The 16,745-nt window shown below is 35.6% G+C and overlaps 1 protein-coding gene across 1 annotated transcript in view; it reads right to left on the bottom strand.

Annotated features, from left to right (window-relative positions):
* Window positions 1–449: 449 nt before the first annotated feature.
* Window positions 450–16,745, bottom strand: part of WDSUB1 (WD repeat, sterile alpha motif and U-box domain containing 1) — a gene marked incomplete at its 5' end in the record, with an annotated part of 47,378 nt that continues 31,082 nt past the window's right edge. Inside the window, one exon of the mRNA XM_019636821.1 lies at window positions 450–668. Coding sequence (XP_019492366.1) covers window positions 511–668 — 158 coding nt within the window. The remainder of the gene's footprint in view (window positions 669–16,745) is intronic.

Here is a 16,745-nt window from a genome sequence, read left to right as displayed (position 1 = left end):
TTTACCTTTAAATCATTCAAATGAGATCACTGAAAAAATATAAATAATGTAATATAATAAACAATTTAATTTTTCATTTTTTTTTAAAGATTTTACTGGGGAATCGGGGAAGGAGAACAGACAAGTTGCTGTCCTTTTGTTCTTCAGTCTAGTTGTGGAGGACGTCACTTCACTGGCCCATGTTGGTATTATCATTGCGCTCTTCCCAGGTGAGGCAGATTGGTTGCCGGCCATTGGATAGCTGCTCACGGCGGCTCTTGGCAGCTCATGCTGGCTGTCAGCCACTCACGGTAGCTTTATGGCAGCCCACTGCAGCCTACACTGTCGCTGGCAACTCACGGTAGCCCAGCTCCAGGTCGAGCTGTTGTTCAGCATCTTAGCTGTAGAAGGCAGTGTCACTGGCCCTCATATGTGGGATCCGAACCGGGGCCCTCAGAACTGGGGCTGCTCAGAGCTGGCGTCCCAAGCCAGCTCTTAACCAACGCGCCACTCAGCTGGCCCTAAACAATTTTATTTTTGATGTGTCTCTAGCCATCGATTGATGGCCATTTTCAGAGTTCTATTTGGTGTAAGTACCACTGAAGAAAGAACAAGATTTGTCATGGGACTTGTACGTTTCTTTTTGCTTATCCAGTTTTCCATGGCTTCCTTTTCATATGAATATCCATCTAAAAAAAACCAAAACACACACAAATTAGTTCCAGTGAAGGAAAGGGACGTTAGGATTAAAATGAGTTGGGTATAAAAACTCCATTGCCAAGGCCTTTATTGTGATTTAAATGGTATTCTTGTGTTCTGCCACTACTCCCCAGATATTTCTGCCACAATACCCTAAATTCTATTTAAGATACATTAAGAAAGCACAAGTTCCCTTGAACTGTGTCAATATTTTACTACTTTGTGAACACAACAACTGAAAAAGAACCCTGTCAAAAATTAAGATGAAAAGAGCCAGGTAGAGTGGTACTGAAGCTACAGTAGAGCTGTTTGCTATGTGTGTAAATTAATGTGGCTAAAGATGAGAGGCAAATGCCTTAAGAATAACACAGCAAAACTTTCCAACACATTGAAAAGTCAGGAGAACCGATGCCGAGAGATTACAGAACTCATCCTACTAAGGATCTGACAGTCAAGGGATTTATAATGCAGAAAAAAACCAAAAAAGAACCACGGGCTAAAATTTTTAATACAATGTATACCATGTTCTTACAAAATTCTTTGCCTTTAGACAATAAAGATTGGAGTTTTTGCTTCACTACACCTTTTTATACTGGTAGCTCTTAAACTGAAAATCTTAGTTCCTAATCACATGTATACATCAACCTATTAGCTTTGATCTACAGTGTATACAGCTCTTTCAAACTAGCAATGCCAATATATTACTAACATAAGAGACCACTAGGGATGTCTAATTGCAATACTGTGTTTGGAAATCACTTGAAAAAATTTCTTGTTTGATTATGTTACCAACTTGACATACAATTTGGTCCGTCTGCCTCCCTTTTTATCCTCCCAATTTTTAGAGATTGGTTTAGTATTCATGATTTCTTTTAACTTTGTAAAACTTTTAAGTGGTTTCAAAGTAGAAACTATAAAACCAGGTACATTCAGAGGAGTCTATTCTATTTCTGTTCAACCCATGTTCCCTCCCTTCCATTATAACCATGTATATTTATCCTTGCTGAAAATATAAGCATATGTGTGTGTACACACATAGTACATATGCATTCTTACATAAAAGCTAGCATGCTGTGTACTAGTTCATACTCGGGTGATTTGTTTTTTACTTAACTACACCTTGTTAGCCCCATAGTACTCCACTATATGGATGTATTGATGGACTTATGGGTTGTTTCCAATCTTTGACTTCTACAAATAGTGCTACAATGGAAGAGATTCCAGAAGTAGAACTGCTCCAACAAAGGGTAAACGTATATAATTTTGCTACATATGCCAATACTCCCATAGGAATTCTACCATTTTTTTTATTCCTACTAACAATGTTAATGAGAATTCCTTTTCCCCAAAACCTCACCAAGCTTAATTTAGGAAGATTCTTTTTTAAATTGAGATATAATTGACATTAAGTTTCAGGTGCACAACATAATTATTTGATACATACACAGAGGGTGCCAGAAAAATGTATATACATTTTAAGAAAGGAAAACTGTATTTAAAATTGTAATAATGTATACCAATAACAAAAGATGAAAGTCTGACTTCTGTAATTACAAGAGGTGCTCAAAGTGGTTACCATTGGTGTCCAGACACTTCTGATTACAGTGAACTACTGCTTGAGCAACGTTGACCAAAGTGTCCACTTATATACATTTTTTTGGCATTCCCGGTATATTGCTAAATGATCGCAACAGGTCAGTCCATCTCCCCACATAATTACAAATTTTTCCCTTCTTTTTTGTGATGAGAAAAATTTTAAGACCTTTCTTAGGAACTTTCTGGAACTTTCTGATAAAGAATACAGTATTATTAACTATAGTCAGCATGCTGCACATTACGTCCCCTGGACATACTGATTTTATACCTGGAATTTTGTACCTTTTGACTATCTTCACCAATTTCACCCACTGCTCCACCACCACTTTGGTCAACCATCATTCTGTTCTCTAGATCTCTTGAGTTCAGTGTTTTGATTTACATTGCACATGAGATCAGATGGCATTTGTCTTTCTTTGACTTATTTTACTTAGCACAATGTCTTCAAGGTCCATCCATGATATTACAAATGTCAGGATTTCCTTTTTACACACACACACACACACACACACACACACACACACACTTTCTTCATCCATCCATCCATTGATAGACACTTATGTTGTTTATATGCCTTGGCTATTGTAAAGAATGTTGCAATAAATGTGGGGGTGCAGGTATCTTTTCGAGTCAGTTATTTTGCTTCCTTCAGATAAATACCCAGTAGTAGAATTGCTGGATCGTATGACAACTCTATTTTTAATTTTTTGAGGAACCTCCATACAGTTTTCCATAGCAGCTGCACCAATTTACATTTCCACCAACAGTGCATGAGGGTTCCCTTTCCTCCACAGCCTCGCCAACACTTCTTTGATAGCCATTTCTGACAGGTGTGAAGTGGTAACTCGTTGTGGTTTTGATTTGCATTTCCCTGATGATTAGTGATGTTGAGCATCTTTTCATGTACCTGTTGACTATCTGCATGTCTTTGGAAAAATGTCTATTAAGATCGTCTGCCCAATCAGATTTTTTGGGGGGTGAGGCATGTTGTTTTGTGGGGTTTTTTGGTTTTGTTTTTTTGGTTTTTGTTTTTGCTATGAGTTCTTTATATATTTTGAATATCAACCTTTATCAAGTATGTATATATTATTTGCAAATATTTTCTCTATTCGGTAGGTTGCCTTTTCATTTTGTTATTGGTTTCCTTTGCTGTGTAGCAGCTTTTTAGTTTAATGTTATCCCACTTGTTTATTTTTGTTTTGTTGTCTTTAAAAAGTCATCACCAAGACTGATGTCAAGAAGCTTACCACCTATGTTTTCTTGTATGAGTTTTATGGTTTCAGGTCTTATAATCAGGTCTTTAATCCAATTAGAGTTGATTTTTGTGTATAGTGTAAGAAAGTGGTCCAGTTTTATTCTTTTGCATGTTGTTGTCTAGTTTTCCCAACACCATTTATTGAAGAGACTGTCCTTTCCCCATTGTATATTCCTACTTCTTTTGTTGTAAATTAATTGATTTTATATGTGTGATTTTATTTCTGGGCTTTCTAGTCTGTTCCATTAGTCGATGTGTCTGTTTTTATGCCAATACCCTACTGTTTTAATTACTATAGCTTTGTAATAAAGTTTGAGATCAGGAATCATAACACCTCCAGCTGCGTTCTTTCTCAAAATTACCTTGGCTATTCGGGGTCTTGAATAGTTCCATACAAATTTTAGAATTGTTCTATTTCTGTGGGAAATGCCATTGGAATTTTGATGGGGACTGCAATGAATCTGTATTTCGCTTTGGGTCATATGAACATTTCAACAATATTAATTTTTTTCCACGAGCACAGACTATCTTGCCATTTATTTGTGTCTTCCTCAATTTCTTCCCTGAATGTCTCACAGTTTTCCAAATACAGGTCTTTTACCTCGTGGTTAATTTTATTCCTAGGTATTTCTTTCTCCTTGATGCAGTTGTAAATGGGATTGTTTTCTTAATTTCTTTTTCTTACAGTTTGTTATGGGTGTATAGAAAATATAGAAAACTGATTTCTGAATGTTAATTTTGTATTCTGTTACTTTACTGAATCTGTTCTAATAGTTTTCTGGTGGAATCTTATATATAGTATCTCTATATATAGTAATATATAGTATCTCTCTATATAGTATCATGTTATCTGCAAATAATGACATTTTTACTCCTTCCTTTCCAATTTGGATGCCTTTTATTTGTTGTCTAATTGCTCTGGATAGAACTTCCAATACTGCGTTGAATAAAAGTGGCAAGAGTAGGCATCCTTGGTCATGTTCCTCATCTTGGATGAAAAGCTTTCAGCTTTCACCATTGAGTATTATGTTAGCTGTGGGCTTGTCATATATGGCCTTTATTATGATGAGGTACGTTCCCTCTCATATCCACTTTGAGAGTTTTAATCATAAGTAGATATTGAGTTTTGTCAAATGCTTTTTGTACTCATCTATTGAGATAATCATATGATTTTTATCCTTCATTTTGTTAATGTTGTGTATCGTGGATTTACGAGAATCATCTTTGCTTCCCTGGAATTAATCCCACTTGATCATGGCGTTGATATTTTTAATGCATTGAATTTTGTTTGCTAATATTTTGAGGATTTTTCTTCTGTGTTCATCAGGGATATTGGTCTGTAATTTTCTTGTGTCTTTGTCTGGTTTTGTTATCTGGGTAATGCTGACCTTGTAAAATGAGTTTGAGAATTAGTATTAATTCTTCCTTAAATGTTTATTTTTATATATGTGGAATATTACTACTTCATCAACTTTTTACTTTTTACTTCTGGATTTTGATTCCAGATTAGGAAGTATCCCTATTTCCAGGTTATCAAGGAATGTACCTACATTTTCTTCTGGGACTTGTAAAGTTACATTTTTTAATGTTTATATCTCTGGTTCATTTGGAATTAATTTAGATGAAGCCAGTTTTATCCTTTTCTATATGGCTATTTAGTTGTCAGAATATCTACCACTTGTTTAAATTGTCTTTGTCATTGATTTAAAATTCTGTTTTCATCATTCACTGTATTTCCAAGTGCACTTGGATCAATTTCTGGATTTTTATAAATTGTTTTCCACTGTTCTGTCTCTTCATATGCCAGTCCCACACTGTGCTATTTATAGAGGCTTTATAACTTCGTTTCTATTTTCAAAGTTATTTGTTGTGTGGTCTTTCCAGTGGAACCTAATAATCACCTTCTGGATCTCTAGAAAGAAACCTAATAGTCTTCCTATTTATTCCAAGTATACTTCACAGTGAAGGATGTTTTATAGTTTTCTTTATGTCTGGTAAATTTTGCATTATTGTGTCTAGGGATTTGCTTTTGTTATTATAAATTAAGTTGTCCATTATACCTTTTAAAAGCTTTTTGTTCTCTCTCTTAGGCTATTTATTCCTCTTTAGCTTGCTAAATGCTGATTAGCTCTAGTAAGCTATTGTCTCTCAACTCCAAACCCAGATATAATACTGAGGGGCACGCTGGGGCCAGGATACTACACACCACATTTCTGCTTTGCCAGCTGGCTCCTTGTTAAATCCTGAAATAAGATTCTCTAAAGAGAGATGAAAACAGGGAGAGGGCTGCGCCCAGTGTGTGCCTGCCCATGGCCTTTCATCTGGCAAGGGGAGTTGGTTTCACTCTCCAGATTTATTTGTGTGCTTCACTGTTGGCACTGCCTGAATTTCTTATCCTTCCCCCTTTAAAGAAACTAGCACCAGCTGGGTAGCTCCCACTCCTTAGAGACCTGGCTCTAAGAGACCATGTGAGGCTCATAACCTCGGCGACTTCCCTGAGTCCAAAGATGGTAGATGCTTTCTGCAGATCCTGTTACTATCTTTTTCTTGAGATATAATTCACATGCCATAAAATGCACCATTCTAAGCATACAATTCAGTGGTTCTTACTATAATTCACAAAGTTATAAAACCATCACCACTATCTTACTATAATTCACAAAGTTATAAAACCATCACCACTATCTAATTTCAGAACACTTTCATAATTCATAAAAACACCTTGTACCCATTAGCAGTCACTCTTCCCTTCCTTGGCAACCACTGATCTATTTTGAATCTATATGGATTTACCTATTCTGGACATTTCCTATAAACAGAATCATACAATAGGTGGCCTTTGGTGCCTGGCTTCTTTCACGTACCATAATAATGTTTCTAAGGTTCATCCATGTACCATGTATTTGTTCCTTTTTATGGCTGATTAACATTCCATTGTATTTATCCATTCATCTACCAATGGGACATTTTGGTTATTTCTACTTTTTGGCTGTTATCAATAAGGCTGCTGTGAACATTTATGTACAACTTTGTATGTTCATTTCTCTTGGATATATATTTAGGAGTATAATTTCTGGGTCACATGGTAACTAACTTTCTGAGGAACTGCCAAACTGTTCTCAACAGCAGCTGCACCATTTCGCCTTCCCACCAGCACTAGTTCTGCACATCCTTATCAGCACATTACTTTTTATCTTTTTTATTCTAGTCATCCTAATAGGTGATATGAAGTGGTATCTCATCGTGGTTTTGATTTTCATTTTCGTAATGGTATTGAACATCTTTCTAGTGCTTACTGGCCATGTGTGTATTTTCTGTGGAGAAAGGTCTATTTTAATGCTGTGCCTATATTTTTTAACTGGGTTATTTGTCTTACTGTTGAGTTGGTAAATATACAGCAGATCCTCAAATAACATTGTTCAGTTCAACATCCTTTAGTTATAATGTTGATGAGCTGGCATAGGAACTTAACTCTTGTTTATGTCAATTAGTCTAGATCAGGGGTTGACAAACTTTTGAGACAGAAGAGCCTCCAGAGGTCGGCAAACTGCAGCCCCCAGCCACATGCGGCTCTTTGGGTGCGTACATGTGGCTCTGAAGTAAAATTGAAAATGAAAATAAAACTGTCATAGTTTCATTTATAAAATTTTTACAGGATATTATTCACATGGTGATTATGTAAAAACATATTTATGGCTCTTGAGTAATTTTTAAATTGTTGTGAGGGACAGGATTGGCTCTTCCAGGGGTCGGCAAACTTTTGAGAAGGAACTGCCCAAAGAGTCGCATGTGGCTCACGAGCCGCAGTTTGCCGACCCCTGGTCTATAGTAAAATTGGTTTTGTTATGTCATTTTGTTTAAAGTCAGAGAACCTATCAATGTTGAGTGAGGACTTACCATACTCAATTTTTTATAAAAAGCTGAGTATAATGAACCTCAGTCTTATAGGGTACCATCATACTGGCTTATTACTGATAAATGATGTGCATGTTAATATCGCTGACCTATTGTTAGTTCAGTGATGGCAAATTCATTTGCCATTAGGCTAGATAAATCTGATAATAGCATGTTTTTAACCTTCCAGGTGAAAAGGGCCCACTTTTATGGTTATGTATGTCCTCTGTGTTTAAAAAATGTATTTTCTATTTTGGACTGAGAGGCATGATCAAATCTATACTGTGCTTTCTCCCCCACATCATCTGTAGACTCAGGTGCTTCCTGAGTTGTTGCTGTGTTTGGGACTGCATAGCAAGTGATGGTTGTATTGAGCATTACATAGTATCCTCCTCTTGTTAAATTTGGGGGGTCTTAATTCTACTTTTGCAGATAAGTATGTAACCCCTTCTTTATTTTTAGTTGCAGTTGTCTCATTTTTGCCTATCCTTTTATTTCTAAGCTTTCTGAATCATTGTTTTAGGTTGGATTGCACTTTGTTAGCTAATCCCAAATCTTTTGTCTCTATAGGATCATCAGTATGTTTGGTAATAATAGTTCTAGTGTTCTTTTTTATATTTTTATAAATCACATGTAAATTCTTTCACTATAGTAGGGGATAGTTTCATCAATTTTGATGCTTAGGGAAGTTTGTATTGATATACTGGTTACCTTTCCACTAATATCTTTAAAAAAAAGCCACCAACAATACTATTAGTATTCATTGGTTCCTCACTATAATACATCCAATTAGCTAGAATTTTTCTCTCCCACAGCATCTAAATTTCAAATAGGCTGTCAATTAATAATCAGCTTATTCAATTTTTTCATATTCTCTTCCTTTTTAAGAGGTGTATTGTATCTATACTGTTATATTATCATTTATATTATCATTTCGTTACCTTTAATTGAATTTCCTTAAGTGAATAATGTTTCCTTGTCAGCTTCTTGGGTGGTAGCAGTGAGTAAAATGTTAAACCATTCTCTCTATGGTACAGGTTATCTCCTGTAGGAACATCAGCTACACTGGCGAGTTAAACACCATAAGTTTAGTATCAGCTTTCCATGGTTTTGTAAAATAGTGATTCTTTCAAATAATCAACAGTTTTCTACTGGTGGCAAATATTGATAAGCAGAGAAAGTAGGATTTCTGAGTAGATCTTTTTATAAGGTTTGAAAGTGTTCTACCAAAGTTCATCCCAAAAGCAGCAAGAGGGCATATCAGAGATTCAAAGCAAAGACCACTTTCCCACCCCCACATACACATATTGAGCCTTTCATGTATGAAAGCAATGAAACATTGTAATTTTCATTATAATTAAATAATTGCAGCTGACAATATTGATACTCCTGGTTTCTTTAAGCAAATAGAATTAGCTTACTTGAAATCAAACCTGTGTTATCAGGGGGACAACTGACAATTTTTAAAGAATTTATATTAAACAATGTGCTTGTTTTCATTACCTTTCAAAATTTTCATCCAAACAGTACCATCAAGACCTGTACCTGATAGTTCTAGGAAGTAAATATTTAGTAAGTTCCATTCACAAAATTTTCTTTCAAAAATCAGTTTAATACTCAGATGAATAGGTTCTGGTAAAATACCAAAATAAAAATAGCTAAAAATAGCTATTATTTTTAAGGTACCCCAAAATTTCTTGATACATTATACTTAAAAATAGTGACCAAAAGAAGCATCTTTTTACAAGGATTTGAAGCTTCCAGGTTCAAATGGCTTTATCCTAGTGAATAGTCTTAGCTCACTGGCCTGGGGTCTGAATTGTTATGCTGGCTCTATTCAAGAAGAAAAACCTGACTCAGCCCACTGCTGCCTACCTGTGGCCCTGGGACATTGACAAAACAAGTCCAACATCTCTCTGGAGCCAACATCCTCTCTCCACACTGGAATTCCACAGGTAATACTCTGAAGATGAGCACACAAAGGAACACAGCCAGACAACAAAGAACGGATTAGCATCCCACAAACCACAGAAAATGAAAACTGATACAACCTGTGAGTATTTCTAAAATAATGAAAACAACATACTATAAAAATATTAAATACTCATACAGCTAATTGTATATCATTAGACTGACGCAGGGCACTGTTAACCTATATTAATTCATTTAATCTGCACAACAACCTTATGAAGAAATTGATGCATGGCCTGAATGACTTTCCAAGGTCACACAGGTAGGGAGTGACAGCTGAGGTGTAAACCCAAGCAGTCTGGCTCCAGAAACGACAAATACAGTCATTGAAATTTACAAAAAAATTTCAATGAGAAGGTTAACTAGCTTAACACAATCAGAATAGACAGGTTCCATCTGAGAAAATCACCTAGAAAGTAGAAAGAGATGAGGTAGATAGATAATGAGAATGGCTTAAGATTTTCCAGAACTGATAAAAGGCATTAAGTTTCATTCAAGAAGTACTATGAGAGGAAAACACATAGCAAAGAAAAACTCAGAATTAAACTGACACTACACTTGCATTGCAACAAAGAAGCCAGAGTGTATTCTTGCTATAAAATTGAGATAAAACACTGTGAAAAGTTTAGAGAAAAAAGCAAAGTGGTTAGATAGGGTTTATTAGGTTTTTACAATTCTGAAATGACGAATTAAGTGTGAACACTGATTTTTCTAAAAAGATATATAAATGAATTAACATTTAAATGTTTGGTATAGACCTGAAAGGAATAAAAGACAAGAATAGATGAAATGCCAGACTAGTAGTTGTCATGTCTTCTCTTCACCCAAGCCCCCCAATTAACATTTAGTTTTTCTGTAATTCTAATAAAAATGTCAAGATTTTCTTTTGTTGTATAACAAAATGATTCTAAAATGTAAATGGGCAAAAATTGGACAAGTCAATTTTTACGGTCACCTTTCATTATTCTTTTTAAAACAAAATTTAAAGTATAACTGCCTAGCTGATTAAGAATTTATCCAACAGCAGTATTTAAATAAGTATAACTGTATATACCATGAGGACTTTTTTCTACAGAATTACTTGGAGAATGTCTATCAACAGAGTAAGAGTTAATTTATGGTACAACATACTGAGAAATTGTCCTGTAGCTGAGAATGAAGTAGTTCTGAATATGTACTGACAAGGACGGAAGCCTATCTGATACATTAAGTAAAATAAAAGGTTTTCAAAAGTATGTGTCATATACCATTTGTTATAGCACAAATTATAAACAGGTAGAAAAATATCTGGAAGGATACACCACAATACAGAAGGTTCTCATTTTCAAAATATATAGTTTGAATTTTTCACCAAGCACATGCTGCTTTCACAATTTAAAAGGACAGATGAATAAAAAATCTCAGCTGTAAGAATGCTGAGATACAGGCCTCGGAAAAATTTCCGAGGCAGTTAATTCAATAGATATAAAGTACAGGCCTTCCAAAACAACAGGGGGGAAAAAAGCCAAAACAGACACATGATCAATTGAGAAAAACTCAGGAAAGAAGGGGGGGGAAAGGGAACTAGAAGAAAACAAAATAAATAAATTGTGAACATATGCTGGAAGAAATTATCCCAAACGTATCAATCACAATATAAAGAAATCGGTTCAGTTCTATTAAAGATGAAGACTATTTTTCAAAAATTAATTCAACTGTATGTTTTCCACAGGGAACACCTCTGAAACGAAGTACCACAAAGGAAGGCTAAAAATAAATGGATAGTGACACTTCTGGGATTATGCTAAGCGAAAAAAGCTACTCCCAAAAGGTTATTTACTGTATGATTCCATTCATGTTACACTTTTGAAATGACAACGTATAAATAGAGGACATTATGGATGAAAGTGGAAAGAGAACAGGCAGGTGATGGATGTAGTTATAAAAAGGCAACAGAAGGGGTCCTTGTGGGTCTGCATTGTTCTTTCTTAACTGGTGGTTGATACTCAAACCTCCCAAAGGGACAAACTTGTGTAGAACTTAATGCACACATGTGAAACTGAGGAAATCTAAGATTGGTGGATTGCAACAGTGTTGCCAGTGGGGGAACTGGGCAAAGTGTACAGGATACCCTCTCTGTTAGATCTTAGAACTGCATATGAACCTACAATTGCTTCAATAAAAGTAATAAAACGTAAAATAAATGGTGGTACCACAAAGAGTAAAATGAAACACACACTAAATATAAATAAGGCTAGGGAGCACCGAGAATTTTCATACACTGCTGGTGAGAGTGTAAACGGATTCAACTACTCTGAGTAACTGTATATACCCAATAAAAATGCACACGATTCACCAAAAAACATGAATAAAGGTTCAGGGCAACACTGTTCCTAGTAGCCAAAAATGACCAAATGACCAACAGTAGAATGGATAAATAAATCACAGTACAGTCACACATGAAAATGAACAGATTACTGCTTTGTGCAACAAACAGGGACAAATCACACACACGTGATGCTTAATGAAAGAAGTCAGACCTAAAAGATACTTTCATTCACTTTAAAGTTTGATAAAAATGTGGTTTTGATTAATCTATAATGTATAAAGTCAGGATATTGATTACCCTTGACTACCCTTGGTGTAACTGTTCATTATGTGAAAATTCAAGATGTATACATGTTTATTTTAGAAAAAGACTGAAAGAGCATGCAGCTATAAACAAAAAGAAAGCGATAGAGCCAAGATAAAAATAAATGAGACAAAATACATCAAATGATGCCAACAAGAATATTTTAAGGTGATAAAAAATTGCAATCCACTATAAAGAACACAAATGTAATTTGATAAACTAACCTACTAAAAGCTAGATTTGAATTCAAAACAATCTGTGGTTAAAAACTCTCCTACAAAGAAAACTCTACACCTAGATGACTTCACTTATAAGTTTTATCAACCATTTAAGGAAAAAATAGCAATACTACACAAACTTAAAATATGCAGGATAGGAACACTTAACCAACTAATTTTATGAGGCTAGAATTACCCTAATACCATGTCAGACAGACATATTACAGTCAATATCCCTTATGAACACAGATACAAAAATACTGCAAATATTAACACATTAAATCCAGCAATATGTAGTAAAGAGGATAATTGAAAACCTAAACGCTCCACAAAAACTCTTATAACAAATTCAACCAACTAGCAGGATACAAAATTAACATACAAAAATCACTGTGGTTCTATACACTAACAAGAATTTAAAGAGGAAATTCCATTTACAAATAGCATCACAATTAAATACTTAGGTAAATTTAGCAAGGAGGCAAAAGATGGTACACTGAAAACGGAAACATTGCTGAAAGAAATTAAAGACACAAATAAAAGTAAAGACAACTTGTGTTCATGGATTGGAAGACTTAACTGTTAAAATTCTCATATTATTCAAAGCAATTACAGAGTCATTGCAATCCTTATCAAAATCCCAGTGACATTTTTTTCAGAAACAGAAAAATCCATCCTAAAATTCATATGGATTCGCACGGGATCCTGAAAAGCCAAAACAAAGCTGAACAATTCACACTTACTGATTTCAAAGTTAATACAAATCGACAGTAATCAAAACAATTTGGTACTGGCATAAATATAGATATATAGACCAACAATAGAGAGTCCAGAAATAAACCCTCACACGTTAGTCAAATGTTTCCAACAAGGTGTCAAGGCCATTCAATGAGGGAAAGAACACTTCAACAAATGGGGCTGGAAAACTGGATAGCCACAAAAAAATAAAGAAGTTAGACCCTTACCTTATACCACATACAAAACTTAACTCAAAATGGATCAAAGACCTAAATGTAGAAGCAAAAACAATGAAACTCTTAGAAGGAAACACAGGGAACATGCTTCATGACAATGGATTTGGTAATGATATATAGAATATCACATCAAAAGTACAGGCAATAAAAAAAGTAAAGTGGACTTCATCAAGATTAAAAACTTGTATATCAAAGAACGTTAACAGAATGAAAAGGCAACCCATGGAATGGGAGATATATTTGCGAATCATACACCTGACAAGAGATTGATGTCCAGAATATACAAAGAGCTCCAATAACTCAACAACAAAGAAAACCAGACAAACATGGGCGAAGGGACTCAATAGATTATTTCCCTCCAAATATACAAAATGGCCAATAAGCACATGATAAGATGCTCAACAGCCTAATCATTAGGGAAATGCAAATCATACCCACAGTAGCACCTCACACCCATTAATATAGCTATCAAGAAAAAAAAAAACAACAAGTATTGGTAAGGGTATAGAAAAACTGGAGCCCTTTGTGCATTGCCAGTGGGAATGTAAAATGGTGCAGTTGTTATGAAAAATGGCATGGTGAGTCCTCAAAAAATTAAATACAGAATTACTATATGACCTAATAATTCCACTACTGGGTATATACCCAAAAGAACTGAAAGCATGGACTTGGGCAGATACTTCCATATCCATGTTCACAGCAGCATTACTCACAAGAGCCAAAAGGTGCAAATACTCTACATGTCCATGGTTAGATGACTGGATAAACTAACATACAGTAGAATATTATTCAGCCTTAAAAAGGAAAGACATTCTGACACATGCTACAATGTAGATGAACCCTGAAGACATTGCACTAAGTAAAATAAGCCAAACATCAAAGGACAAACATTGCATGATTTTGGGGTATCAAGAGTACTCAAATTCAGGGAGACAGAAAGTAGACTGGTACCAGAGGCTTGCGGAAGGGAAAAATGGCAGCTATTATTTAATGGGTATAGAGTTTCAGTTTTGGAAGATGAAGAGTGCTGGGGATGGGTGGTGGTGATAGTTGCACTACACTGTAAGTATACTTAACACCACGGAACTCCACACTCAAAAATTGTTAAAATTATTAATTTTGCTATATATATTAACACCACACACAAAAAAATCAATGAATTTAATTGTGGCAGGCAGAATAATGGCCCCACAAATATGTCTACCATCCTAATCCTGGAACTTGTGAATATGTAACATGGACAAAGGGAATTAAAGTTGCAAAGGAATTAAGGTTGCTCATCAGCTGATTTTAAGATAGGAAATCATCCTAGATTATCCAGGGCAGCCCAATATAATCTCATGAGTTCTTAAGCGCAGAGGAGGAAAGTGGGTCAAAGACATGCAATATGATGCAAAGAGATACAATCCACTGTTGCCGGGTTTGAAAGACGGAGAAAGAAGGCCACAAGCCAAGGAATGTGACAGTCTCGAAGCCACTTTATTAGTTTCCTATTGCTTCTATATCAAATTACCACAAACTGAGTGACTTAAAGTAACACAATTTATTGTCCTACAGTTCTGCAGGTCACAGTATGAAATCAGTTTCACTGGACTAAAACCAAGGTGTCGGCAGGGTGGCATTCCGTCTGAGGGCTCTAGGGGAGAATCTTGCCTTGCCTTTTTCAGCTTCTAGAAGGCTACCTGAATTCCTTGGCTCACAGTCCCGCATCACTCAAATCTGTTGTCACATCTCCTTCTCGGACTCGGACTCTGCTACTTCCCTCTTTCACTTACAGGGATCCTTGTAATTACACTGGGTCCACCCAGATAATGCAGGAGAAATCTCAGATCTCCAGGTCCTTAATCACACCTGCAGAGCAGCTCTTTGCCATGTAAGGTAACATTCACGGGCACTGGGGCCTAGGGCATGGACCTAGCTGAGAAGCCATCATTTCATCTACCAGAGCTGGGAACAGCCCTCAGCTCACAGCCAGCCAAAAAACAGGGGCCTCAGTCCTATAATCATAATGAACTGAATTCTACCAACAACCTAGATGAGCAGGAAAAGCATTCTCCCCCAGAGCCTCTAGAAAGGAACAGAACCTACCAACACCATGCTTCTAGCCTATGAGACCATACTGGACTTATCACCTACAGAACTTTTCTTCTAAGCCACTAATTCTGTGGTGATTTGTTAGGACAGCAACAGAAAACTAATACAATAATCTCTCATATTACAGGCTAAAGGAGAAAAATCGTATTATTTCAATGGGTAAGCATATAAATCTCAGCAATTTGGGATATAAAGGAACTTCTTTAACTTAATAGAGGGCAGCTGACATCATACTTAATGGTGAAAGACTGAATGCTTCTCCCTAAGAGCATGTAAAAGAAAGAATATCTACTCTCACCGCTTCTTCTCAACACTGTACTTGAAATCCTTGGGCAGTGTAATAAAAAACAGGAAAAGGTGGAATGGGGAGGAAAAGACTCAACAAAAAAAACAAAAAATCTGATTTAAAAATGGGTGCACAGCACTTGAATAGACATTTCTCCAAAGATGATGTACAAATGGCCAATGAGCATATGAGAAGATGCACAGCTTCACTAATTAGAAAAATGTAAATTAAAAACGACAATGAAATATTACCTCACACTCATAAAGATGACCACTATCAAAAAAATAGAAAATAACAAGTGCTGGTGAAGGTGTAGAAAAACTGGAACCCTTGTGTACTGTTGGCAGGAATGTAAAATTGAGTGGCCCCTATGGAAAACAGTATGGAGGGTTCTCAAAAATTTAAAAATAGAATTACTGTGTGATGCAGCAATTCCACCTCTGGGTATTTATCCAAAAGAATTGAAAGCAGGATCTCAAAGAAATATCTGCACACCCATATTCATAGCAGCATTAACAACAGTCAAAATGTGGAAGCAACCCAAGGGTCCATCAATGGATGAATGGATAAATAAAATGTGGCATATATGTATAGACAATGGAATATTATCCAACCTCTACAAACAAGGAAATTCTGCCATTTGCAACTACCTGGACAAACCTTGGGGACAATGGTAAATTCTGTCTTGTTTTTTACACACACACACACACAACCCCTGGGTACACCTTTCTGTAGAAACTGAGAAAGTGATTCTAAAATCTACATGGAAATATGCTAAGGACCAAGAATAGTTAAACAGTTTTGAAAAAGAACTAAGGTGACTTATACTACCTGATTATAAGGCTTACTATAAAGTTACAGTAATCAAGGCACTGAGGTAATTGGCAAAAGCATAGACATAAAGATCAGTAAAATGGCATAGAAAGTCCAGAATAAGCAGCAATACACAGACAACTGATTTTCAAAGGTGCCAAGATAATCCAATGGGAAAATATTTTCCAAATCCTGGTGGGACAATTGGATATCCACTTAGGAAAAGAAGAAAAGTTTATTTTATCTCACACCATACAAAAATATTAATTTGAAAAATATCATAGACAACATTTTAAACTATAAAACACCTTATTGCAAAAGATTTCAGCCTGCCTCTGTTTTTTTTTTACAATAG

Source organism: Hipposideros armiger, unplaced genomic scaffold (genome assembly GCF_001890085.2).
Source record: "Hipposideros armiger isolate ML-2016 unplaced genomic scaffold, ASM189008v1 scaffold_30, whole genome shotgun sequence".
NCBI lineage: Eukaryota > Metazoa > Chordata > Mammalia > Chiroptera > Hipposideridae > Hipposideros > Hipposideros armiger.
This window is presented reverse-complemented; position numbering and strand designations above follow the sequence as displayed.